We start from the raw sequence: 27867 nt of genomic DNA on the forward strand, positions 1-27867 counted from the left end.
TTCGCTGTCTTGATTCGGACATATCTGTTCCTTAAGCCTGTATTTAATATTAGAGTCTGCAACAGAAATGTTTGCTACGCAGTCCGGCGCAGTGTCATTGAACCTAATTGATTACTTTGCTAAATTGTATTTTTCTATTTGCCTTTTCATTGATTTTTTTAGGTTTCCCCACATGCTAAGCTCTTTACATCTATGCGACAAAGTCCACTAAACCGTAACTAGGCTGGCTTCAGAGGCAGCAAATGAAGTGGGAGGGCAGGCACCAAGGCAACCAATAGGCAAGCTCTCCCACGTAACAAAGGACCTAATAAAGAAACGACAAAGAATGAAAGTGTCCAACTCAAGAGATAAGATAGAATTCACGGAACTGTCAAAACTGATCAACAAGGCGAAAATAAGGAATATTCGAAATTATAACGCGAGAAAGACTGAAGAAGCCTTAAAAAAATGTACGCAACCTGAAATCAGTGAGAAGGAAACTTGGTATAGGACAAACCAGGAAGTATGCACTGAAAGATAAGCAGGGTAATATCATCAGCAATCTCGAAGGTACAGTAAAAGCAGCGGAAAAAATTAAATACTGACCTGTACAGTACCCAGAGGAGCCACGATACCTCCATTCGAAGCGGTAATGAACAGGTTGCGGAAACTCCTCCTATAACAAGTGATGAGGTCAGAAGGGCCTTTCAAGACATGAAAGGGGGAAAGTGGCAGGAGGAGATGGAATAACAGTCGATTTATTTAAAGATGGACGAGACATAATTCTTGAAAAATTAGCGGATCTCCTGACTGGAAGCTTGCCATTATCATTGAAAAGGAAGGTGTACAATCAGTGGATTTTACCGGCGCTGACATATGGGGCAGAAACTTGGAGACTGACAAAGAAGCTGGAGAACAAGTTAAGGACTACGCAAAGAGCGATGGAACGAAGAATGCTAGGCATGGGACTTTAAGGGACGAAAAGAGAGCGGTTTGGATCCGAGAGCGAACGGGTATAGCCAATATTCTAATCGACATTAGGAAAAAAAAAAAAAATGAAGCTGGGCAGGTCATGTAATGAGAGCAGCATTCCAGGCAAGTTGGTAATCCATTACTTAAATAATATTGCGTGACAAAAAAAAAAAAAAGAAACGGCACGGACGTGAGAGAAGACGACGCACCAAGCGCAACCGGAGGGGTGGTCTTCATGCGTAAACAATTGGAGAGCGTCCGTGCTTTGCAAACGACAGCGGCAATGAGGGAAACAGTGGCACAGGGATCAAGAAGAACATTTAGAAAAGGGCCCGTTGAACTAGAAATGAACTTAATGAGAGCAGCATTCCGGGCAAGTTGGTAATCCATTACTTAAATGATATTGCGCGAAAAAAAAATAAACGACACGGACGTGAGAGAAGACGACACACCAAGCGCTACCGGAGGGGTGGTCTTCATGCGTAAACAATAGGAGAGCGTCCGTGCTTTGCAAACGATAGCGGCAATGAGGGAAACAGTGGCACAGGGATCACGAAGAACATTTAGAAAAGGGCCCGTTGAACTAGAAATGAACTTAATGAGAGCAGCATTCCGGGCAAGTTGGTAATCCATTGCTTAAATGATATTGCGCGAAAAAAAAAAAAACGACACGAACGTGAGAGAAGACGACACACCAAGTGCAACCGGAGGGGTGGTCTTCATGCGTAAACAATAGGAGAGCGTCCGTGCTTTGCAAACGATAGCGGCAATGAAGGAAACAGTGGCACAGGGATCAAGAAGAACATTTAGAAAAGGGCCCGTTGAACTAGAAATGAACTTAATGAGAGCAGCATTCCGGGCAAGTTGGTAATCCATTACTTAAATGATATTGCGCGCAAAAAAAAAAACGACACGAACGTGAGAGAAGACGACACACCAAGCGCAACCGGAGGGGTGGTCTTCATGCGTAAACAATAGGAGAGCGTCCGTGCTTTGCAAACGATAGCGGCAATGAGGGAAACAGTGGCACAGGGATCAAGAAGAACATTTAGAAAAGGGCCCGTTGAACTAGAAATGAACTTAATGAGAGCAGCATTCCGGGCAAGTTGGTAATCCATTACTTAAATGATATTGCGCGAAAAAAAAATAAACGACACGGACGTGAGAGAAGACGACACACCAAGCGCTACCGGAGGGGTGGTCTTCATGCGTAAACAATAGGAGAGCGTCCGTGCTTTGCAAACGATAGCGGCAATGAGGGAAACAGTGGCACAGGGATCACGAAGAACATTTAGAAAAGGGCCCGTTGAACTAGAAATGAACTTAATGAGAGCAGCATTCCGGGCAAGTTGGTAATCCATTACTTAAATAATATTGCGTGACAAAAAAAAAAAAAAAAGAAACGGCACGGACGTGAGAGAAGACGACGCACCAAGCGCAACCGGAGGGGTGGTCTTCATGCGTAAACAATTGGAGAGCGTCCGTGCTTTGCAAACGATAGCGGCAATGAGGGAAACAGTGGCACAGGGATCAAGAAGAACATTTAGAAAAGGGCCCGTTGAACTAGAAATGAACTTAATGAGAGCAGCATTCCGGGCAAGTTGGTAATCCATTACTTAAATGATATTGCGCGAAAAAAAAATGAACGACACGGACGTGAGAGAAGACGACACACCAAGCGCTACCGGAGGGGTGGTCTTCATGCGTAAACAATAGGAGAGCGTCCGTGCTTTGCAAACGATAGCGGCAATGAGGGAAACAGTGGCACAGGGATCACGAAGAACATTTAGAAAAGGGCCCGTTGAACTAGAAATGAACTTAATGAGAGCAGCATTCCGGGCAAGTTGGTAATCCATTACTTAAATAATATTGCGTGACAAAAAAAAAAAAAAGAAACGGCACGGACATGAGAGAAGACGACGCACCAAGCGCAACCGGAGGGGTGGTCTTCATGCGTAAACAATTGGAGAGCGTCCGTGCTTTGCAAACGATAGCGGCAATGAGGGAAACAGTGGTACAGGGATCAAGAAGAACATTTAGAAAAGGGCCCGTTGAACTAGAAATGAACTTAATGAGAGCAGCATTCCGGGCAAGTTGGTAATCCATTACTTAAATGATATTGCGCGAAAAAAAAAAAACGACACGAACGTGAGAGAAGACGACACACCAAGCGCAACCGGAGGGGTGGTCTTCATGCGTAAACAATAGGAGAGCGTCCGTGCTTTGCAAACGATAGCGGCAATGAGGGAAACAGTGGCACAGGGATCACGAAGAACATTTAGAAAAGGGCCCGTTGAACTAGAAATGAACTTAATGAGAGCAGCATTCAGGGCAAGTTGGTAATCCATTACTTAAATAATATTGCGTGACAAAAAAAAAAAAAGAAACGGCACGGACGTGAGAGAAGACGACGCACCAAGCGCAACCGGAGGGGTGGTCTTCATGCGTAAACAATTGGAGAGCGTCCGTGCTTTGCAAACGATAGCGGCAATGAGGGAAACAGTGGTACAGGGATCAAGAAGAACATTTAGAAAAGGGCCCGTTGAACTAGAAATGAACTTAATGAGAGCAGCATTCCGGGCAAGTTGGTAATCCATTAATTAAATGATATTGCGCGAAAAAAAAAACGACACGGACGTGAGAGAAGACGACACACCAAGTGCAACCGGAGGGGTGGTCTTCATGCGTAAACAATAGGAGAGCGTCCGTGCTTTGCAAACGATAGCGGCAATGAGGGAAACAGTGGCACAGGGATCAAGAAGAACATTTAGAAAAGGGCCCGTTGAACTAGAAATGAACTTAATGAGAGCAGCATTCCGGGCAAGTTGGTAATCCATTACTTAAATGATATTGCGCGAAAAAAAAATAAACGACACGGACGTGAGAGAAGACGACACACCAAGCGCTACCGGAGGGGTGGTCTTCATGCGTAAACAATAGGAGAGCGTCCGTGCTTTGCAAACGATAGCGGCAATGAGGGAAACAGTGGCACAGGGATCACGAAGAACATTTAGAAAAGGGCCCGTTGAACTAGAAATGAACTTAATGAGAGCAGCATTCCGGGCAAGTTGGTAATCCATTACTTAAATAATATTGCGTGACAAAAAAAAAAAAAAAAGAAACGGCACGGACGTGAGAGAAGACGACGCACCAAGCGCAACCGGAGGGGTGGTCTTCATGCGTAAACAATTGGAGAGCGTCCGTGCTTTGCAAACGATAGCGGCAATGAGGGAAACAGTGGTACAGGGATCAAGAAGAACATTTAGAAAAGGGCCCGTTGAACTAGAAATGAACTTAATGAGAGCAGCATTCCGGGCAAGTTGGTAATCCATTACTTAAATGATATTGCGCGAAAAAAAAAAAACGACACGAACGTGAGAGAAGACGACACACCAAGCGCAACCGGAGGGGTGGTCTTCATGCGTAAACAATAGGAGAGCGTCCGTGCTTTGCAAACGATAGCGGCAATGAGGGAAACAGTGGCACAGGGATCACGAACATTTAGAAAAGGGCCCGTTGAACTAGAAATGAACTTAATGAGAGCAGCATTCCGGGCAAGTTGGTAATCCATTACTTAAATGATATTGCGCGAAAAAAAAAAAAAACGACACGGACGTGAGAGAAGACGACACACCAAGCGCAACCGGAGGGGTGGTCTTCATGCGTAAACAATAGGAGAGCGTCCGTGCTTTGCAAACGATAGCGGCAATGAGGGAAACAGTGGCACAGGGATCAAGAAGAACATTTAGAAAAGGGCCCGTTGAACTAGAAATGAACTTAATGAGAGCAGCATTCCGGGCAAGTTGGTAATCCATTACTTAAATGATATTGCGCGACAAAAAAAAGAGGTCATGTAATGCGCAGGTTAGATAACCGTTGGACCATTATGGTTACAGAATGGGTACCAAGAGCAGAGAAACGCAGTCGAGGACGGCAGAAGACTAGGTGGGGCGAAGAAATTTGGAAATTCGCGAGCATAGTTGGAATCGGTGGGTGCAGGACAGGGGACAGGGCATAACATATGCTGCTGCTGCTGCTGCTGCTGATGATGATGACAAAGTCCACATCTTTAATTCACCTGACATCTTTTGGCTTTCTGTAATCGCGGAGTTCTTGGCTTATTCCGCATTGTGTGTAGGCGCCATGTACCTTAAAGGGCCCCTCATCAGGTCTGGCCATTTCGATCTGACAAGCGCAGAGCATATAATGCGCAATAACGATCGTGTCTGCAAAGTATATCATCGCTACTCGCCGCGGAAGGACATGAAATTTCAAACCGAACGCCGTTTTCCCTTCTCCTCGCGGCCGCCGCGTTCTAAGCCGGAGGAGGACGTACATGTGGTAGTGCGCCTACGCACACGTGTTTGCACTGTGATGTCCCTCGTGGGGACACGTGACTTCGAAAATTATTCAAGGCAACATCTGTTATTTGTGTAATACGTTGCTGGAATAGACAACTTAAAGCTTAGAGAAATAGTAAGACTAATAAGCCAAATGTGTGCATGTTTTGTTTTACTTCGCACCGCAGCAGCAGAGATGTATTTCCGTTTCGTCTGCTTGTTCGTATACGTCGTGTAGTCGCGAGCGCAGACACCGAAATTATGTCATGTTCTACCGTGTTCCAGCGCGGGATCATGCTTTGTGATTAGCTTGCGTCTGCCTCAGTATTCGTGTAGCCCTGAATTATATCGCTAGTCAGTTGTCCTCGTGCATAGCGGGCAAAATCGTGCGCTGTGAGAAACGAGACAATCATAACAGCTCGCGCGCGACGCCGTCAGCGGAAGCGCATCGCACCGCAAAAAAGCGAGGAGAAAAAAAAATGAAGGCGTATGCGTGACGTATGCGTTACGCGATCTTCGAGGTCCTGTATGGGAGAACGCAGGGAAGGAATTTCGCTCGCGGAGGCTAGACGGGGCAACTGGAGAGAGTGTGTCGTTTGGCAGTGGAGCTCGCCTCTGGGTTCCCGGCACTGAAATATTTCTGTCCCGGCTATTAATGCGCCGCTTTGAAAAAAATTTGTGGCAGAACGCTTCCTAGCGGACACGTAACAACTTCCAGCGTATAACCGAAATTCGGTATGGGGCCTGGTGAGGGGCCTTTGAAGGTCAACAACAGCAGCAGCAACGCCGACAGCAGTATCACTGCGTGGGTTAAAATTACCTAAAAGAAGATGTTAGGTTTACCCTGTTGTGGGTGCGAGCCATAAGTGCAGATCCTCCTGTTCCTCCTTCTCCTCCTCCTCTTCCTCCTCCTGCTCCTCATCATCATTATACACAGTGGCCACATGGCCGACTTTTCGAAGCCGCTCACTATTCTGTTGTGTGCCATCGCATAAAACGTGTCCAAAGCTGCGACCGATGGCGCGCTTTCGTATCCGCGTGCTCCTGCGACTGGTATTGCTAGTGTGGTTCACTTTCGCCTGTCTCCTGGTGAATTACGTCCGGCTCGTCAAGCACAGCGGCACGCCTTCGGCGAACAGTAGCGTGCAGGTGGATGGTGGTGGCAACGTCGGCTCGTCTCGCACCTTTGCCTCGACGGCGGGACTGCGACCTGGCTCGCGGAGCTAAATAGTGGCACTCCGGGTCACTACAGCTTCTATGCTAATGGTCCGGACACTGATCCGAAGTACATCGTTCAGGAGCCAGTCGCGCCAGTTGCTGCCTGTAAGAAAGTGCGCCCAACGTGAATTGTATATAGCGCATGTACGCAGCGCTCGTTTCCGTTATGCTGAACCACGTACATCGGCCATGTTTGTGAAGTCAGCGAACACCGGCAAGACAGGAAGCAGACCGTGGCTCCCTTGCTCGGTCGTCCAATGAGCAACGGGGCGAATGGTTGCGATGGGACGCTATTTTCACGGTGCCCGCTGCGTCGAGCTTCGTCAGAGCAGCGAAAATAGTGATGCACCAAGACACTACCGCATGTTGGAACTTACCTATTTCTTACTTACTTACCTGTTTCTTACTTACTGTGGGAAAACTGTTCAGTGAATCCAGCTCTATAGTTACGTTTCACTGCTATGCTCTCCAGCCGCTCGCCCTCTCGAGTATGCTTTTTTGACCAGTTCCTGGCAACCCTGTCCTGTCAGATCAACTCTGAATCATCGTCCCGTTTCGCCGTCAGTGGGCAGAAATAGGACAGAGTGCAATGTTGAATATACTCTCGAAGCGTCCGCTTTCAGATACACTGTCCACGCACTGGCTCCCGGTTTTGCTCAGACGACCAGGCGTATTCGCTAAGTTACCTATATATTATTTGAACGACTCCTATAGTCCGGAATCATTGGTCTTTCTAATTTCTGAAATAGCTCCAGTGAAGAGCGCACAGTCGTGCGACTGCCTATACCACACGACAACTTTACATGCACTTGCCTTGCGTCATAATTCGCACACTATACTAACGCATAGAAAGAACTGTGTTAAAGCGACTACGCGCGCAGGAAAACCCAGCCTGTTTTGAACGAAGGTGCCAGTGCTGATTGAGTTCATATGCACCCTGAGCCAGAGAGAACCGATATAGCGAAGAACCGAAGTCAGCAAAAAGACCAGCAGTCGGGCTTAAATCGCCGAACTGAGAGTTCGTTCCAGGTTTGTATGTAGGGAGCCTTGTGTTAATGGCGGCACCGTCTTCGGCACAGGTCGATAATTTAGCGGCCGGCTGAATTTTTCTGCTAGCGTCTAAGAGACAGACGGGCGATTTTCCAGTAATTCATCTAAAACATAATCGTCAACCAACCACTGCTGGCAATGTCATCGCTACGACAGCAATAGCAATTGGCAGCTTGTTTTTCTGTCATAATTTTTAACGAAACGTTAAGAAAACACATCTATATAGAGACTATATAGAGGCACGTGTCATTGAGTAGTGATGTTATTAAACTTACGCTGGATATATATATATATATATATATATATATATATATATATATATATATATATATATATATATATATATATATATATATATAGTATGGCACATGATCTTAGTGAATGAGTGAGTGAAGAAACGTTACTGCAGGTCCGGCGAGGACGTGAACTCGTCGCCCAACTGGCTAGTCCCAGGTCGGGACCGGCAGGTCTAGCCCACTGGGCCGGTTACGGGCACCACGGACAGCCAGGATTTGCTTTTCTAGAGCGGGGCTACGCAGAAGCGAGTCGCACTCCTCCTTGATGAACTGGTGGTATGTCGACCCACACTCCCAGAGCATGTGCGCTACAGTGGAGGTCTGCCCGCAGGAAGGGCAGGCGTCGTCGCGATACACGTCGGGGTAAACCTCGTGGAGAACGGACAGACACGGATATGATCTGACTTTTCCTTTTTGCAGACCATTGTCCGAAACATTTTCTCAGTAGCGTCTCACTCCTGACTGAGTATTAGGAGGTAAATAAGGCGTGGCTGTGGCCAGGTAAATTACAACAATTCGTCAGATGCCGCAACTATAGCGCTGAGTGCCGCAGCCATGGTTGTGTGCACGTAATTGGTACCATTTGCTACAGGCGAAGGTGGTTCAGCCTTTGCAACTGCTTCTTTCCTTTCTTAATGTAGACGCGTACCCTTTATCTTTCTTGGTGGAATTTCGGGATGTGTGTTTCTTTCTTTTTTTCTTTTGTTGCTGTTTTTGAACTCGCTGACCTTGGGGTTGGTGTTATGCGTACTACCATGGCCGGAATGAAACGTGGATTGTTACTCCTGTCCTTGATGTGAAACTCCGTGTCTGATAACAGGCCGTTTGCGAGAACACTTAATAACAAAAATAATCGCGATTTTAATACCGCGTTAATAAAGGCTTCCTAGGGGTGGCCCACTTCGTACCAAGTGGATATTTAATTAAGGTAATCTCAGTCGCGCAATTACACATTGAAAGGTGGCGATAAATTCTGCGTAATTCGCGGGCTAGACTTGTTGAAGAGGACTAGTTATTGATTTCACCGTCTGAGAATTCTTCAGGAAAACACACTTTGCAGTAAGGAAACTCCTATGTGAGCTCCTATTGTTTGCTGTTATTTCGACAGGCTCCACGACGCATGGTGAATTCGTCAGATTATTATTATCATTTTTGTAAGTACGCGTGACCTATTTGATGCGATGGGTGCATGCGAAATCTTGGAATGATATAGTAAAATTGCTGGGAATGGTGGGGAAGAGTTAGCGCAGCCAATGGCCGTCAGTCGTGTTAACATGGCTTCCAGCCTTAGTTCGCCGTGCACACATCAACAGCAAAGCTTTCAATTAACCGTCAAATATATTAGGAAAATTTTGTACGCAATTGCTTTTACCACTACAGACTACGACGAACTAATGAGGCTATGGCTACTTCATGCGGGGGAGCAAGGCGATATGTCGTTGTGGACAGTTCCGGCGTTGTTACAGTATTTTAATTATGCCGGTGTGTTGTGATCTGCGAGAACGTGTGGGTGCTTCAGTCAAGAAATTTCGACAAGTTGCCCAGTGTTGCGGCTGTGTAGCTATAGGCTTACGTGTGCTCCTATTTATATCCTAGCGAAATGAGCTGATGTGGTGGCGTAATGGCCATGTCCTTGCGTTGCTAAGCCCGAAGGCGCGTGATCGAATCCCGCCCACGGCAGCTGCATTTCGATGGGGGCGAAATGCAAAAAGTGCCCGGGTACCGTGCATTGGGTGCACGTTAAAGAACCGCAGGTGGTCAAAATTAATCCGGAGTCTCCCATTACAGCATGCTTTGTAATCATATCGTGGTTATGGCAGGATTTAATTTAATTTAGAGAAGCTGATAAAGTGAAGGCAACTGCGTCGGTTTCCATGTAAGAGCGTTTTTATGTGGGTGGACATATCAAAGGTTAACGCAGCATTCGTGCTTGGTCTGCAACCTTTGTAGCCGCTCCGTTAGCCCCTGAAAAAAACAAAGTGTGCCTTGTCGATTACTGCTTGTCGTGATGAGTTGTGTTTACACGCGGCTGGAGCTAGTCGCATAAACGTGTCTCGCTGTAAGTGTCAGTACACGGTGAGTAAAGCAGCTTAGTTATAGGTGCTATGTCATGTTCTACATCACAAACTTGTAATACTTTCTTGGGATCGTCAACCTTGCCGCATATTATATCTCCAATATCAATTTGTGTAGGAAAATTACTGACGCACAGCTATACCCCGCATATATACGACAAACAATTAAATTCTTATTCATCATGTTATCTTCTCTGTCTTTTGCTACGCAGAATCTGACGTAGAGAAGGTCATATTTGCGCTATATCTATCAGAAATAGCAGTGTTCAACAATACCCACATAGTGCGCTTGAAATTGCAGTTGTACGAAATAACGTTCAATAAAGCTTCGGCTGGGGCTGGTTGGTATGGCATCGTTCTGCTTGCTGCGCTATACTGTTTATACGAATGACAAAAAACAAGACAGACACACATGTGCGCAAACTTTCAACTGTTTATTATTCGCGCACGTGAAGGGTATCTTTTACACAAGGTTGTCGACACAATCCGAAAGCCTGTTTTCTTTTGCGTGCTTTATTTCGCATTTGTTTTTGTCAGATTTTGTTTCGTTATTTACTCTTTTACATAAGCCTTTCATCTTTAGAGTAGCTGAAAAAAAAAAGCACTTTGGCGCCGTATGAAGTTGTATGAAGCCTTATGCGATCAAGACTTTGATACCAAATAAGTGCCGTGGGGAAGCCGCACTTACGTGCTGATACTCAATTATCATTGCTCGCTTTGTTAGTTGGCGCTTACTCGAAATCTGCCATTCTTTCACGTTTTGTACATGACTTTTTTCAACGGAAGTAGCCAACCTTATCTACTGACCGCTTCTTTTCACGTGATTTGAAGTGGGTAACGTAAGGGAAACGTGTTCTCGATGCATATAAAATGTAACTTCGTGTTGCAAATAACTGGACCTAAATACAAAAAAATAGTAGTCAAATGAGAAAGCGGTCTACTAAGAAGAGTAGGGCAGACCTACTACATGTGCATCTTTATTGCCAATTTTTACTGTTCACACTAACCTTTCGACTAATAAAAGTATACTTTTATTTCATTCCTCATAAATGCAGTCCAAGCGCTATCACAACACTCGGATACGTGTGCCAGCCCCCAACAAACAACTCACACCTTTGTTTGCTATAGGTGTCCACCCTTTCTGAAGCATTACAGTCGTACCGACTGCTGCATCAAAACAACCAAATCTTAATTTACTTGTGCTGTCCGCTGGAAGCCATGGTGCGCACAGTTTTGAGGTCCGGTGAAGGGGAAAGGTAAACTCGACTGGTGCACACCCTGCAGACCCACCTATTCTGCGGAACCATAGACTTGGCATGCGCACTTGCCAGCGAGTGCAAGGGAAATGATTAAACAATTATTTTCCCCGCCACCTCATCGAAAATCTCCGACCAACGCACATGCATCGGGCTTGAGATAACCGCACCGCTGGTCTTCAACATGGCGGCATAACTTGCGCAGTCTTCAGTTGCAGACACCTGTTCGAGTAAAAGAAGAGGCTTGGGCTTATTCTAAAGGGGGTTCATAAGTGTTACACATGGCCACACAGGCACGGTAATACCTCACAGGCGGGCGCTCAGCTAAATATGGGTAGGTCAGTGTCGCTTCGAATCTACAGGCAACTCTTACGTGTGACCCGGACTCCGCCAAGACTTGCTGGCATGCAACATAAAGAGCGTTCCTATAGGGGGTTCCAGCGATCTGCCAACATTGGAAACAACTATGGGATGGACGTACCTTGCAGCCTAGGTACACAACTCTGAGCCTGATATAGGGAACAGTGAATAGCGCGCACTATTGAAATCGTGCTCACCTTCATTACTAAACGTTCTCGCAAGCTGCACCAGGTGAAACGTCAGATGAGATGCTAGGTGAAGCCTGGCGTACTAGGCCGGTAATTGTCACTCACGCCATAATCAGGCGACATAAAGCGCTAATGTTGAGCATCGGGAAACGGAATATTGATAACGCGAGCAAACAGCATTGTCATCAACGACACATCTTTGCCGAGCGTCTTTTCTGTCGCGTTGTCACCAGGAACAGCCAAACAAACCATTAAAAACCTTTATTAACGTATATCGGGGCTTGTACAAAAGAAAGGCCATAACAGAACAGAAAAACAAGGTTCACTTCATTCGTGCGCATCAGCAATGCTAGACAGAACAGAAAAACAACTTAAAGAACAACCATATGCGCTCGAAGTAAAAAGAATGCCCTTTACAAGCACAACTAGACAGAAGTCAAGGGGAAAGGTTCCCGGAGATCAGATACGGCCAAATTTTTAACAACGCGGGCTGCTCGTAATAGAAGCTTCGGTCGCATCAAACACCTGCGGTATAGATTAATTTATCTTGCGTTAGACTTCTTGCAAAGCGATTTAGCCTACAGACGCACATGTTTTATTACATGGCTAAATTTTTTTTAAGGCTCAAAATTTTATCGTTGTAGGGAAACAAAAGGAAGTGGGGACGGGGTATGCGCGTGCCAGCACGCAACCTTTTTGCGCCGCTTCCATCGCAGCGACTCTGCAACGACACACGATTGTGATATCAGAACTGCTTGCAGAGGCGGTGTCGATTACAGTCAATGGCGTATTATTGGGTTCGAGCCAATTTTTTATATTTTTTTTGGACATCACATTCCGAACGTTCTTTCCAAAATATTTTGTCTAAGCATGCGAATGTGCTGTGTAAGACAGGTACGGGTAACACGATGATGCACAGCTGCAGACGCAAGAGTCAAGTTCTCTTTTTTGCCTTACGTGCGCTGTTTTGCCTTGTGGTCAGGTGTGTCCTCATTCTTTTTTTTTTTTTCTACTCTAGTATGGCATTTTCGTACTAAGTGGTTTTTTTTTTTTCTTGACTAATGTGCAAGTAGTTTCTTTTCTCTCTCTCTCTCTCTCTCTCACTCTCTTCAGTTACTATCTTAGTCCTATCTCTCGTAGTCGTGGTCTCATGTCGTAGTTGAAAAAAAAAGAAAAGTCGTGCAGGCTCAGGGACGCAACCGCACTAGGGTACGGTTGCAGACGGTGCATGGGCACCGTGGTATCAAAATTATTCCACTAAATACACAAGTTGCATTTATTCGCGCACTAGAAAGCTTTGATGACGAACTTATGTTTCAGCGAGTGCGTGGTCTAATTTCGCAATCGTTCTCTGCTCGCTGCCTATTCGTAGTGGGGCCGTTTGTTTTGCAGAGGGTGCTTGGACACTGTAGGGCAAAAAATGACTTTTTTTACTGGTGGCGGCCGAGAGTGCTTTGCGCCGCTCGAGCCCCGCGTACGCAGTCGTATAGATGCTTGGGGCTCCTGCGCTTGTGGCCCCTACGATGGCGGACACGCTCCGCCGTGGTCAAAGGGGTTGGATATAACCCCCTGTCTTCCTGGCCGACCGAGTGTCTTCGCGTCATTTCTGTACCGTATCTACGTGGGGAACGCAGTGGGGGCCATAGCTGAATAAGCGTGAAATTTCTGCAACAAGTTGCACACTTGTAGACCCTGTAACTACTCGCGAGGATTAGAATGAGTTTAATAGATTTTACCTACCATGGCGGAGTGAGCTCTTTCAAACACGGCCGTTTCTGCTCGGATGGACAAACATACTACCGAGCTACAGCTCTCTGAACGCACCGCGCGAGGCTAAATTTAGCTCCGATTGCGTCCCGAGTGGCGCGAAAACAGCCTCACATGAGAATGCAACACATGCATGATCGAGTGATGTTTTTTTTTTTCTTTTTTCGCTCTCTACACAGTGATACCAAAGGAAGAAGAGTGGATATTACCGTTGCAAAGATAGAAGCGATAATGGTACAACATGTTTTTGTTACATGCGGTTTTAGCAATAGATTCCCTCGGACCGATTTTAAAGACATTTCCCGTCAGAAAAGAGCGAAGCAACTTTCGGTCGGCTTCATGAATCGTTTCGTTTGTGAGAACGCAAACCGCGCGACTGAATGTGTGGGCACCATTTGATTTCCTAAAGGTAGTTCAGCACACTCGCAAAGTGCAAACATCACTTGGGCGCGGAAACGCTCGGTTGGTGCCAAGTTGCACGAAACCGTATACTGTTCATAGCATTCTCAGGCTTTATACATAATATAGGATCCTTGCTTGAAGTTACATGCAAGTATCGCCGACAAAACGTTATAACGTAACTCCTCCAACGTATGGCGACCGTCCTCGCATACACGGAGCCCTATGATAAAATAGAGAGGGATATGGTCATCTTATATGTTAGCCTTTGCTAAATCCAGCTATGGTTAAAATTGCGAGGATACGCTTCCTTAAACTTACGCGTCGATTTAGTGACAGGCTGTCCTCGCGGAGGCAGAACCCGGGGAGGAGCGCAGTTGTAAACTTATCCTTGACATAATGTGAAGATTAAATGGGTCGCTTGCTCTGAAGAGCTGATTGCCTCAAAATAGTCCTTTCAATACATACCTCTTGTGCGTGTCAGTCGAGAGTATTTGGTTTATAAATGTATAAATTGAGTCCAGAATTAATCCACCACGTTCAATACATTACGCAATCATCGCAATGCGCGAGAGTCTTTCTTAGAACAACAAGTTCTTTGTGCTTGCTATTGCTGCTACACCACCTGATGGCGATTTTCATACAATTTTAGGTCACCGTTAATTGAGGCGTTGATTCTTCAAGACCCCATGCATATATCATGGGCGAACAACGTGCTTACAAAAATGCGCCGATGCTATTTAAAGGAACGCATAAGAACAATCCAGCTATGAACGAAGTCATAGGGGCCTATGGTGGTTATAAGCGCACTACGGGTCACTTTTGACAGCGAGACATCTAAGCGACGCACCTAATAATTTGCGCTAAATGCAGTGTGCCTTACGCCATCGTCATACAACAATCAACAACGCAACGGAATCAAAAGATCTCATTGCAGTACTGAATCCACAAAGAAGTGAACCTTCCGGCTCCTGTTTCCGCCTACTCTGAGCTGGAGACATGCACTGATATCCTGGCGATATCGGCGGCTTAACGAGGTTAATTGAACGAATGTTTTGGCGGCAGTTATTAATGATCTACACGAGCCATTTTCAAATTAAGAAACAAGAAACTAGACTTCCTTTAACGATTCCCTTCAACTTCTCGATATAGGTGTATTCCTTGAAGTTGTAATTAAAATGTTAATTGGCGTTTGCTTATTAATTGAATAAATTGATTTCATATTCTTAAATTATGTTTATCTGGACTGGTAATTCATCCGCAGTGATGTGATTTGGGTAAATTTTGTAGGCTTTTTGAAAACAGTTGTTCGAAGTAAAAAATAAAGCAAATATCACGCATATGTTGTATATCCAGATCCATAAGCAACTTTTCTTACGTCTTTAAACAAAATATTATACTTCCAACGCATGTGTGTTCTCTTGTGTGTGTCCGTTTATTTGGCGTCTTTATATTTTATAATGAACAGCTACCAACTAGCCCAACAGGAAGTGCTCCAACGCATGGTTCGACTGAGCACTTGTGTTTTTATTCTCCAACACAAATTTTACGCACTAAAGTATGGATAAATGGACTGCAAATATATCGATCCACTCTTAACACATTGAATTGCCTGGATATTTTCGTTAGTGGACCTGTAGGCCACATCGCAGAGTACCAGTCTTCCCTTACGAGAACTGAAGGAGCTGTGATTGTGCGGTGCAGCATTAATTGCTACAATGTGCCAAGATTAAAACTTCTTTCTGGGCGAGTTGGTGCATACTTGACATAAAAATTGTTACAGCGCAATCACATGCAACCACAAGTAAGAAGGACGGGACACAAGCGCTGACTGTCAACTAAATTTTATTGATGGAAAACGGATATCTTATATAAGGGGAAAGGCAGAAGTGAAGGGGGAAGGGAGTGATACTATCGGGGAAAAATGACAATGCGCATCGATGAACGAACGTGCCAGCAGTCAACGGAATCAGGCGCCGAAAAAACAAGAAAACGAAAAAACTAGAAAAACACTATCAAAAGGCGAGGGATACTAACATACATTGAAATCAGTAAGCAGTGTTCCACAGGAGTGGTCTACGCCATTCCCTTGAAGTGTGGAAAGGCTTATGTCGGCCAAACCGGCCGCTGCAATAATGAACGCTTGGGGGAACATGCCCGAAATTTAAGCAACTTAAAGGACAAGTACGCACATTTGGTCGCGCACGTAATTGAATGCACAGGATGCGAGGCTCGTTTGGGAGAGACAAAGATTCTCGGCAAGAGTGCCGACGCGACGGCGCGCGTCTCTTTGGAAGCGTTCCACATACACAAATATGGCAGCAAGTGCGTAAGCACCCCTTCTGTATCGCTTTTTGCTGCAGAGCTTCATTTTTTGGAAGCGACTGCTTACTGATTTCAATGTATGTTAGTATCCCTCGCCTTTTGATAGTGTTTTTCTAGTTTTTTCGTTTTCTTGTTTTTTCGGCGCCTGATTCCGTTGACTGCTGGCACGTTCGTTCATCGATGCGCATTGTCATTTTTCCCGGATTGTATCACTCCCTTCCCTCTTCACTTCTGCCTTTCCCCTTATATAAGGTATCCGTTTTCCATCAATAAAATTTAGTTGACAGTCAGCGCTTGTGTCCCGTCCTTCTTACGTGTGGTTGCATGTGATTGCGCTGTAACAATTCTTATGTCAAATGTGCCAAGAAGCACTACAAACTAAAGTAGATGAATATCTGGGATAACGAAAGTCTCCCGCAAAATATAAAATAACATAAAAGTAATATTACGACATCGTCACGCATGCACACTGATGCTTTCGTGTAGCGAACGCTTAGTATAGGAACTTAGGTGTTATAAGAACGTCACGTAGGAAAAGGACGCTACGTTTCAATCACCACATTGGCGTCCAGATGAAGCTTTCTTTGGTTTCTTTTATTTTATAGGGAAAAAAAGCTGGGGTATGTATGCTCGAATGTTTTTGCACGTAATTATGCAATTTGCTTGCGTGATATTATTGTTGGTGGGCTTCATGTGCAAATTTTGCGAGCTCGTTTCCCTCTGTAACAGGCTACACCATTATGGTGGGTTTGCGGCCACGTGATGGTGAGCATCCGGTAGCGGCATCCGAATCGTTGTATGCATTGCCCTTTGCGAGCACACACACAGAAAAAAAAGTGCAGCACCTTGCGTTATAACCTCGAAAGAAGGGGAAAGAAAGGTTGCCAATAGCACAGTGCTTTAGGCTCCCTACCCGTATTTAATACAAATAGGTTCTTACTCTAGAAGTGTTCGCAATAGTGAGTCCAGATATAATATTATCGTAGAAAGCCGGTCAATGAAGAACGCCTGTGACGAATGAAAACCTTTGTTAGTTCGGCCACCTATTCATAGGTGTATAGGGATGCTGTTGAAAGACGGATGTCCTTGTCGACCAGACCGCCTTATACGACAACAGTCTTCTGAGCCTTTCACAAAGCACAGGGACTTTGCCCCGATTAGTCGTCGAGAAACAAGTAGCTGACGCCGTTGCAAAAGCTAAAAGCTTTCTTTCTCTGAACTGGCAAGTTGAGAGTTTTTCGAAAAGGTATACGCTTTGAGGGGAAGAACTCGTGCGCGTCTTCGCTCCGTCCACGACGTGGGAGTGAGCGCTATATAAGGGTGAACGTATTTCAATAAATTTTGCTGATATAGGTGCGAGACTTTGTGTGTAGGCATAATTCTCGCTTCTTGAAATGGGGAGAAAAAGAAAGCAATGGGACAGGGTAGAAACGACTTGGACTATCATGAGCTGTGGTTCTATTCATACGCTCAAAGAGGCAGGCAGCAGTGTTCAGTGTAGGAGACAGCTGCCAAGAGCTTAGAATAGTTGTAATATCATATGCAGAAGCAGGCACATTTTGTGATGAAAACTTACTGGACGCGCGGCCTCACGCACGCTTTTCGTGACACTTAATTCTCCCCGAGCAGACACCAAGCGTTTAGCATACCATATAGCATTTCGCAAGTAGAAATAACTTAATAAAGAACAGGATATATTGATTTGTCAATCAACCATGCGGTCTATCAACACATTTGCTTTCAGTTGGTATGCTATCGTCATTGTTGACGTCGTGAAAAAAAAAAAAAAACGTGACCATATATTGTCCGCCATTGACATTACAGTACACGAAACGACCGGTGAGATCTAGTCAGATAGATCATCGAACTATTGTGTTTGTTAACGCCAGCGACAAAAGGCGTCTTTTGGCATCTAGACTTAATCTTTTTTTTTTCTTAACAGATTTTGGCAGCACGTCACGCCACAGGCTCAAGGCAGATGTCAAAACACAACTTTAAGCATGTAACTTTTTGCGACATCGACTTGCACCGGAGGTTGCCCCATCTAACCCATCAGGTCAAAACTTCCCTAGCAAGCGTGTACCACAGCTGTGCGTTTACGTCGGGGCAACGACGTTGCCTTTGTTTCTACAGTGCAGCGCACGTCACGCTTGTCGTAAGTACTGCGCTGCTGTACGTTGCTGTGTGCTTCGGCGCCGTCTGTCGAAGGCAGAGTGAGTCAGGCGCATATCAGCACGCGCTACCAAGCTGATCCTGGGCCTCGCCTTTCATTGCTTTAGCTAACTCGATCCATTTAATCAGTGCTTCACCGGCTTCACCTTACGCACCAACCGGGCCTTCGCTATCGCCAGGCAGCGAAATAGCCCAATTTCTCATAGTTGCGGGTAACCAATTGCCCGGCGCTCATGCCGTCATCGTCACTGACGAGAAGCGCAACTGTCAATGTGGCTCCCCCGTTTGGCAGCGCGTGCTAAGAAACAAAGCTCCCCTCGAACTGAGCCTCCGGTGTAGGAGGACCAAACACACAAAGAAGCGCACGAGTCGCGTGCTAAAGACAGCTGCGGCGGGGGCTGTGTACGAGACAAGGAAAAGTGACGAAACGCGACATACTTGTCAATATGCGTGAGTATAGTAAAGCAACAAAAGGCGAACGCTTGAGATAGTACCAAGCCTTAATGATAAAACCATTAAGCCTTTTCATAACATAGATGATATAGCAACAAAAGAGTATGAACATTATTTCAGTACTGCGGTTTCCAGCGACCAAAATGTAGCGCAACGCTTTCTCTGCAGAAGGGAGGAAACTATAAGCGATACCTCGTAGGGTCCCTTCGGGACCAACAACAGACGTAACGTTGCCACGAGGCCGCGTGCGTACCTATAAGAGAGGCACAATGCTTAACTATATGGGTGCGATTAACACAACCAGGTAGCGTCAATTCCTGTTCTTTTATTTTTCGTCTCCTTTTTTTTTTCTTCTGCGTAAACGCAGGTAGAACTGCAGCGACGGCGTGTAACATGTTTAAAAGGCATTGAGTGCGTAGCCGTACCTGTCACCTGGCCGAGCATCATTCGTCACTCCAATGTCTCAGACATCAACGGGGACAATGGTGATCTATGTTCCGAGGCTCAAGGCGCTATACGCTCGCTGCAGTAAATGCCCTGCAGCGACGCCAATCAGCAGATCTCATCACTCGCGCAGCGGCTTTGAAAATTTTGACAAAGACTGCACCTGGGCGCTTTAAGTCCACCTCAAATGCATTGGTATTCTCATGACCCGTAATGTGCAGCAAAACTAAGGTTTCCATTCACACTTAAGTTGGGCCACCGTGTTCCTTAGCGCTACAAAATACGAAATCTGACAGACAGCAGACAGGGCAAGCGCCTTGTCGTGTCTCCTCTCTGTCAGTTTCCCACGTGAAAGGGCCGAACGTCAACCTGTTGACTGTATAGTACATAAACTAGGCCCAGCCAACACAAGTATAGGAGGTGTTGGCCCAGCAGGCAGAGCCATTGAAAGCCGGACACTAGTGGCGCTCCAGTAAGGCCGCTGGAATTCGCTGTACGATGTCAAGTATAGGGCATTCCGCAATCAGGGCCGAGGTGCGTGTGCGACTGCATGCCGTGCGAGTGACTGATTCCGGCGAGCATTGTGCAGGGTGGGCGATGAATACACGTCGGTGGGGTGCGAAGGTGCTCGTGACAGGCATCGAGGGCTTTCGGTGACAGTCGGTCACCGAACGGCCGCTTGCTGCTGCACCGCGGGGGTCGTCGCGTGCCCCGCGCTGCGCCAGCCCAGGTACGGCGTCCGTAGCGATCGGTACACCCAGGGCCTGACAGCGCTGCGTGACGAGCCCTTGTCGCGGAAGGTGACCCGCTTGGGGATCACCAGATTCCTCCGGTCAGCCGGCAGCGATGTCTCAGCTGTCTGCGACAGGATGAGGGCGAGAGAATGAAACAAACTGTGCAGCTGTACAGATAGGCGCACATACTAGCTTTACTGAGTAACTGACCGAGCAGACTACTGATGGGTCAGTCAATGGCCACAGTTATGCGAAAACGTCGCATTGTGAGTGTCTAGTAAAAACGAGCGTAACGGTAGTTCATCGTGTACCAGCAACGCGGTCCTTCGTGGTTCATGGGCCGAATTCGCAAATTCGTTCGTTAATTGGCTCAGAAACTCTCATCCATCAGCATGCAGTACGTATATTGTGATATAATTTGCGGTACTGTGACCACTCGGCATTTTTTTCACGAATCGATATAGCTTACCAACGGCTTCGTAAATATGCATAATGGCTTAGACTTGTCCCAGAAGTGCTCCCGCCTGCCTAGTCTATATATATATATATATATATATATATATATATATATATATAGTTTCAAAGTCAATCTGCACCTACCTTGAAGACAAGAAAGCTTTTTTTCCCAACCAGCAAGGGTTTCGACAGCACCTTTCGACTGTCACACAGTTGAAAGAAACGATCAACGATTTTCAGCTTCCTTGACCAATAGAAAGCAGGTCGACGCTGTATTTTTAGATTACTCGAAGGCTTTCGATCTGGTCGTACATAATGAATTAATTAAAAAACTGATGGAAATGACTATAAATTATGATGTTGTTATGTGGATCCGCTCATGCCTTACAGATCGGACACAATACGTTGGAATAAATGGTAACAAATCTAACCAATTAAAAATAACCTCAGGCGTTCAACAGGGATCCGTTTTAGGACCACTTCTTTTTCTAGTTTACATAAATGATATTGCTCATAACATAAGTAACGACATAACCATCCGGTTATTTGCAGACGATTGTTTATTATATCGCGAAATCAATAACCAAAACGATCAGGCGTCACTTAGTCAAGCCCTTAAAGCTGTAGAAGTCTGGGCCGCAAAAAGTAAAATGAAAATTAACGAATCTAAATCATTCATGCTCAGAGTTACAAACAAAACAAAGCATGTTATTGAGTGTAATTATGAGATGAACTGAACAATTCTAACCGAAGCTGAAACGATAAAATACCTAGGTTTAACAATTTCGAAAGACTTAAGTTGGAAATCACACATAGACAGAATTTGTGGAGCTGCAGAAAAAAAGTTATGGTTCCTTCGCCGAAAATTAAAGCTAGCAACGACACCCGTCAAACTACTTGCATATTTAACTTACATTAGACCAACGTTAGAGTATGTCAGTGTCATTTGGGATGCGTTTCAATCAGGATTAATAAACCGCATTGAGAAGATACAGAGAAAATCTGCAAGGTTCATTCTTTCCCGGTATTATCGTACTGACTCTGTTTCCGAAATGCTTCGGTTGCTTGATTTGCCTCCACTGGCTCAACGACGGAAGTTGGCTAGACTTAAATTTCTTTTTTTGTTATCAAAATGCCACTTCAATTTTGAAACCACACCCTATCTTGCTCCCAGGCAGGCTAGAAACGTCAGATCAAGCAATCATTGCATGTTCTCAATTGCAAAAGCATATCTGGACATGTACGCTTATTCATTTTTTCCGCGAATGATTAAGGAATGGAACAGTTTGCCGGCGTCTGTTTTGCAGTCGAGTAGCACTGAAATCTTTGAGGAACGCGTTAAAAACTTTTTATGAAATCTTAGTGGTGCCGTGCAAAAATTGTCACACTATTCTGGAAATACACACAATAGTCTTTCTTTTATGCTGCTTCCAATATCACTGTCACAATGTTAGAAACATGTATTTCTTAGCCAAACTATTGTATTTGTATTCCGCTATTGGTTTTGCATTGTATTTCCAACATTCATTGCTAACATGTCCTATTTACGTTTGTAAAGTGTTTACATTTTTCACACTTTGTGCAAACCTGCTGTACTCACCCTGTTACGGCCAAGACGGCCAACAGTATTTGAAAATATATATATATATATACCTCTCGCTTTTAGGCGCTTTGTCATCAGCCAGCGCCTTCGCCATGTCGACTAGTACGTTATTGCTCAAAGATCGGCTCAAATTGTTGCGAACTGTTCTCGGATCGTGTCTGAGTCCCGCTTTGACACGTCCGGGATACGAAAATATGTGCAGTCTCGATCGTATAGCGTAGCGCGATACACGTACGGCGAAGATTACGTGGCTGTGGCAGCACGGAAGCATACGAGCAGTCTCTCTGCGAGGAAGAAAAAAGAAAAAGTTCTATATCTCGGCTTCTGAGAATAAGGCCGTGTCTCACGCTCTGCTGGCTGGCTAGCTGGCGAGACTCCGTTCAAGTCAAACGTCGAGCGCCACACACACACAGAAAAAACGGAGCACGTCTTTTGGCCGCAACAATGAAAACTGCTTTCGAAGTTGATTCGCGTATAAAGACGCGAGACATGGTTCATTTCTCGCGACCAAAGTGCATTGCGGAAGCGCAGCCGCCTTATTTCGGGCAAACTATACTTCGAAACTATTTATTGGTTTTCCAAAGATGGAATGTGTAGCTGGCGAGGCTATAGACTCGCAAACATCGCACTGCAGATTTCACTCGAGCACACACTTTCTGTACAACGAGGCTTTCAGCAAACACAGCCATTAATTCCTTCTGATCTTTAGCAGTCGGTGAATTTGTATTCCGAGAAGCGTTGAAGAAGTGAAGTTGAAAGAAATTTTACTTGCTGCGCTTTTTTGCCCGCTTAAGAACGAACGTCAGGATGAGCGATTGATTCCTTCAATATATGCAGCGTGACTGAATGAATGAGATAAAAAAAAAAAATTAATCGCTCGTTAGGTGTGAGTTCGTCGAAACACAAAAGAAGGATTAAAGAAAGGAAGAAGTAGACTTTGAAAATTCTTTCGGCTCTGACAGATTTACTGCAACAGCAGCATTCTTTCACAGTGGAGACCGCCGTCTTATTTGCTTGCTCGTTTGTTCCTTAAACAGTGGCGCTCGCCCATTACGCGGGAATGGGCGATAACCAAGCTGCCATAGGGTGGTTTGAAGTGGGGGTGTTGCGGTTGAAGAATAATATAGTATTAAACGTAATTGTGGGCTGACGTACACGGTGAGCGCAGACCTTTTCACCAGTTTACGCATTGAAGACTACTCGTTTTTCAGCCTCAGGACTCGGAAGCCACAACTTATTTTGCAACGGACGTCCTGAAGCAAAATGATGCCGTGCCACCTATGAGATTTGCCCAAAAGAATGGAATTTTTTCCTCTACATTTGCATTGTCGGTATATCGGGCGCTTTGTCGCTCTGAGCCGCGCGCGCGCGTGCGTGTGTGTGCGTGTACGTGTGTGTGCGTTAAAAAACAAGCAAAAAAAAACTTGAAAATTTACCCGAATGACGTCACTAAAGATGAATTATTTGCCCAGGCGAACATCATTTGCCCTGGCGGAAATCCTTTGCAAGATCAGTCAAAGCAATCTATTAATGAATTAACTAACTACATTATTTAATGTTTTGCTCGCAAACTTTACGGCAGATATGTTTAAATTAGAAAGTTGAAGAGAATCTGGATAAAACTACAGTTCTGTGTTTCGACATTTCGAGATGGCCATGCAGAGTGAAATATTTGGCATTAAATTATTCGTTCAATTTACCTGATTATGCGCAACTGCGAAGCGCGGCTCGCGGTGCAACTCCTCGGTGTTGTTGCTGGGCGATGTAAACTAAAGCTTCGACATACCACGCGATAAAGTAGTCTGTCTCACCCCTGCTGCTGAAGTGACTCCGCATTGTACAGGGAGCTGCGCAATGCGCCAATCTGCACGAGCTATTGGGAAGTAGGAAGCGCGAATTTCACGCCAGTCTTCTACGTCGCGTAAGCGTTGGACGGCGGGCCGTGCTTTGCGGTGCCGCGCGCGTAATCAGGCAAATCTAGCGAATCATGTGACGCCAGTTCTTTCGGTCTACGTCGTCCTTTCTTAATGTAGAAACACGAAACTAGACTTTTAGGACGATTCCCATCAACTTTCAAATATAAGCATGCGCTGCAAAGTTGGCAATTTAGAAGTCGATTAATGTAATTAGTTTAATTAGTGTATGAGGTGCTTTGGTTTTTCTTGCAAAGTAGGTCCGCCTGGTGAGATAACTTTTCTGCAGTTACGTAATTCGGGTAAACTGCTTAGACTGTTCTTACAGAAAAGAAAAGAATGTGTTCAAATTAAAAAGAAATGCGCACTGTATATGAGCTACTATACAGGTTGTCCCACATTACTCGAGCCAAAGTTTAAAAAATGAAAGGCCCTCCGGACGCGAGTTGAACCGAACGCATAATATTGGCACTGGTCTAGAGTTACTCAGGCAATTTTTTTTTTATTTTTCCCTTAAGTGGTGGATTAGTTATGTTTAACCAATCAACTTTTTAAGTATTGGCTGCAGACCCCAAGTGTGATATTCAAAGTTGTAGAGCACCTTGGGAAACCTCTGAATAAATTGTTTCCAACACGATATATCTCAAGTAGTCCTTTTTTCCGCATGCCAAAGAAAGCCCGCGAAATAGGAAAAGATACCACGTGACGGGGCGATACCACGTGACAGTATGCGTTATTACTTTAGCAGGTCAGTGTCCCTTATAGGTACCAAGGAGGCAAATATATACTACGCGGGGATTTATTATTTGATAACGCAGAACAACCATGCGCTATCTGGCATCGCAGTGTATACCTTAAGAGGCTGTTCTACTACAGTACAATCCAGTTCGGTGTGACTTGGATTGCTTGCAGCGCGAGCAATGTAGTGGTGCTAGTGAACGAAGTTTTCTTTTTCTTCGCGCTATGCAGATGGCGAGGCAGCCTGACGACGATACCATAACGTCGTTAGCGTAACGGCATGGACGGACGCACGGAGCAAACGCAATTTCAAGCTCGCAGTTGATGTCGCAATAAATTCAACAGTTTTCAGCGACTCCTGCGCTGCCATGAACTCTGTACCTATGACAGCAGCGGATTGCAGATATTGCAAGCGGACACGACCAGCTTCGTACGAACAACTTCAACAAGATGGATCTTTTCCCATGCCCGAAAATCTTTTTACAGAAATTACACACTGAAGTGTTACCCGTTTGGTGAAGTGTTAGCGTTGTTTGCTATAACCGAGTATAATTTTTTGTCCTTGTCTGTTGAACTGTGTGTAAAATTTGTTGGCGTAGCGGGCAGCCCCACCGCACACGCCGACACACGAACAGAAATAAATAGTACGTTCACACGCGCACACGTGGATGCATGCAGCCCAGGCACGCTTATACGCAGATGACTCGGGCAACGGGAACGAACCTGGGAGGGCCGGAGACCTGCCGGCAGCTTGGCGTCTTTGCCTGGAAGCGCGCGCCACTTGGGCCACTGTGCCGCGTCGTCGCCGAGCCCATGATCCCTTCTGGGAGGCCTGTAGTGCTGCCGGAACCAGTCGGGTAGCTCGAGTTTCAGGAGGGCTCGCTGCACGCGCAGGCTGGCCTCGGGAGTCGTGGATCCCTGCAACGGCTGCAGGCCGCGGTCGCAACCGCGCGCCGACGCCAGAACTGCGGCCATACCCGGAGCAGCCCGGATCTCCGCCGCGTCAAGCTGCGCCCGAGGAGACACGCCGACGACGCGACAGCTGTCGCTGGGCGCCTTGGCTGACGCAGTCGGCATGGGGAGCCGCCGGGGGTGCTGCGTCGTCGTCGCCGCCGTGGTTGGAGCGGGTACGCCGCGCACCTGCGACAGGGGTTCGCGGGAAGGGGTGCAAAACGCAGCAGCGCCTCGTTAAAATTTTCAGCGCGGATGGCGAAGAACACGCGAAAATAAAAAAAAAAAGAAGTGCCAACACGTACCCGCAACAGCCGCCGTTTGCCCAACGTATATACACGCGCGCTCCTTCGGCCCGGATTCTAAAGAGAGACCAATTTCTCCGCCCCCCGCCAGAAGAGCTGGACGCCGAGGCGGCACGAGCCGAGCCGGTCAAAAGGCTCGAGCCCCCTTTTGAACCTTAAGTGTGCCTTTGGATGAATGGCGCCCATTTATGGATTATGATGACTGCATGCGTAGGATGAGAGTGGGCGGAAAAGCATAGGCGAATTTCGCTTGATCTTTTCTTTTTTTCCTGTTTTATTGCTTGTTTAGTACATTCGCATATCCACCCTGCTGGAAGGAAATCCTTGACTGTCGCTTTTATACAGAAAGCTTGCTCACAGTGGTCACGTACGTGTTTCCTTTCTTGTGCATGTTTTCTCATCAGTTTGTCATTCTCAAGTACACGTAGCTCTGCATATAAAGTGCTTTCATTAGCATCCGCAAAACGTCAATATAAAGTAAAACAGCTTTCGTTGCACAATAGAGAACGTAAAACTCTGGGCCCGCATTCACGAAACCTTCTTTCGCTAAAATTGTTCCTAAGAGAAAATATTCAGCCAGTCGTGGTGCTGCACATATTATTAGCTAAGGCGGCTGCCCAATGGCAAAAAGCACTTAAGAACTAAGGGCCGAATTCACAAAGCATTTCGTTCGTAAGTGCTCTCTGCCATTGGCTGGCGGCCTTCGCTAACGGCATGTCCAGCATCAGGATTGGCTGAATTTATTTCTCGCGAGCAGTTCTAGCGTAAGAGATTTTTATGAATACGGGCCCAAATGTCTCGTGAATCCGGTCCCCAGCTCTATATCGTTGGACAACCAAATGTGGAAAAACCGGCGACGAAAACTGCCAACATTTCCAATATCACCAGGTAATCAATCACGCCCAACTGCTTTTACTGTGCTCGATGCGCGCGTATCAGGGCTCATTACTGCGAAAGTGCACAGGCAGCTGCTTCTCTAAACAACGCCATTAGCGAATCATCAATATCTAGCGCGCATAAAGAGCGCAAAGCGCCGCAGCCACGAAAACGACCTTGCACCGCGTGAGCCGGCTTTGTGTGCCGCTGCGGGCTCGCTCACTGGCAAGCCTCTTCCGCTGCGCCGTGCGCGTCGTGATGGAGCAGGGAAGCGTTCGTTGTTTTCCTATAGGCCCGACGGTACGAACAAGGTCGACACGGCTCGTAGCGAGCAGCGCAGCTTAAATTCGCATCACTCCTCTTATCGGCAAAGCATTGTTCAGCAGAGGCGCGTTGAGCACATTGCGAACGAGTTGCCGTAACAGGGCAGGGCGCGCTTTTTGATTATTTCTTCCGTAGTGCATAGCGAGCAGTTGTTAACGCAATCCGCTGTTTGCGATGACAGAATACGACAGTCTTTTGCAATTAGAGCTTTTAGAACGATTTTTTTTAAACTGTAATCAACGCAACTATATATATATATATATATATATATATATATATATATATATATATATATATATATATATATGTATATGTATATATATATATATATATATATATGTATATGTATATATATACACAATTTTCTCATTAAAACTTTTCATATAATTGGAATATTTCAGAAGCTGATCAATTAATTCGGACTAATTATCTAATTAGGCAAATGAAAACTAATTTGAGTATCTCCGAGCGACGGTAAACAACATTAGATTTGTTCTGTCCAGCTACGTGGCCCATGCATATTTTAAAACTCTGGCTAAAGTTAGATGGGACACCCTCTATATTCGCAGTAATTTTACATTGATTTCAGTACACAAACGGAAAGAACAATACGAGACATTGTAGCGGAACCAAACCGTGGGTCTTAACTGTCAAGAAAAATGTGTTCATAAAA

The 27867-nt window shown here is 45.7% G+C and overlaps 1 protein-coding gene across 2 annotated transcripts in view; it reads right to left on the reverse strand.

Annotated features, from left to right (window-relative positions):
- Window positions 1-11980: 11980 nt before the first annotated feature.
- LOC126546998 (uncharacterized) overlaps window positions 11981-27867 on the reverse strand; it is a 97833-nt gene continuing 81946 nt past the window's right edge. Inside the window, exons 2-3 of one of the 2 annotated variants that reach the window (XM_050194792.3) lie at window positions 25462-25878; window positions 11981-20153 (exon numbers count right to left, since the gene is read on the reverse strand). In XM_050194792.3, the coding sequence (XP_050050749.2) occupies window positions 19959-20153; window positions 25462-25878 (612 nt within the window). In that variant the 3' untranslated portion in view covers window positions 11981-19958. The remainder of the gene's footprint in view (window positions 20154-25461; window positions 25879-27867) is intronic. The other variant, XM_055062917.2, reaches the window with a different exon arrangement.

Source organism: Dermacentor andersoni, chromosome 1, assembly GCF_023375885.2.
Source record: "Dermacentor andersoni chromosome 1, qqDerAnde1_hic_scaffold, whole genome shotgun sequence".
NCBI classification, from domain to species: domain Eukaryota; kingdom Metazoa; phylum Arthropoda; class Arachnida; order Ixodida; family Ixodidae; genus Dermacentor; species Dermacentor andersoni.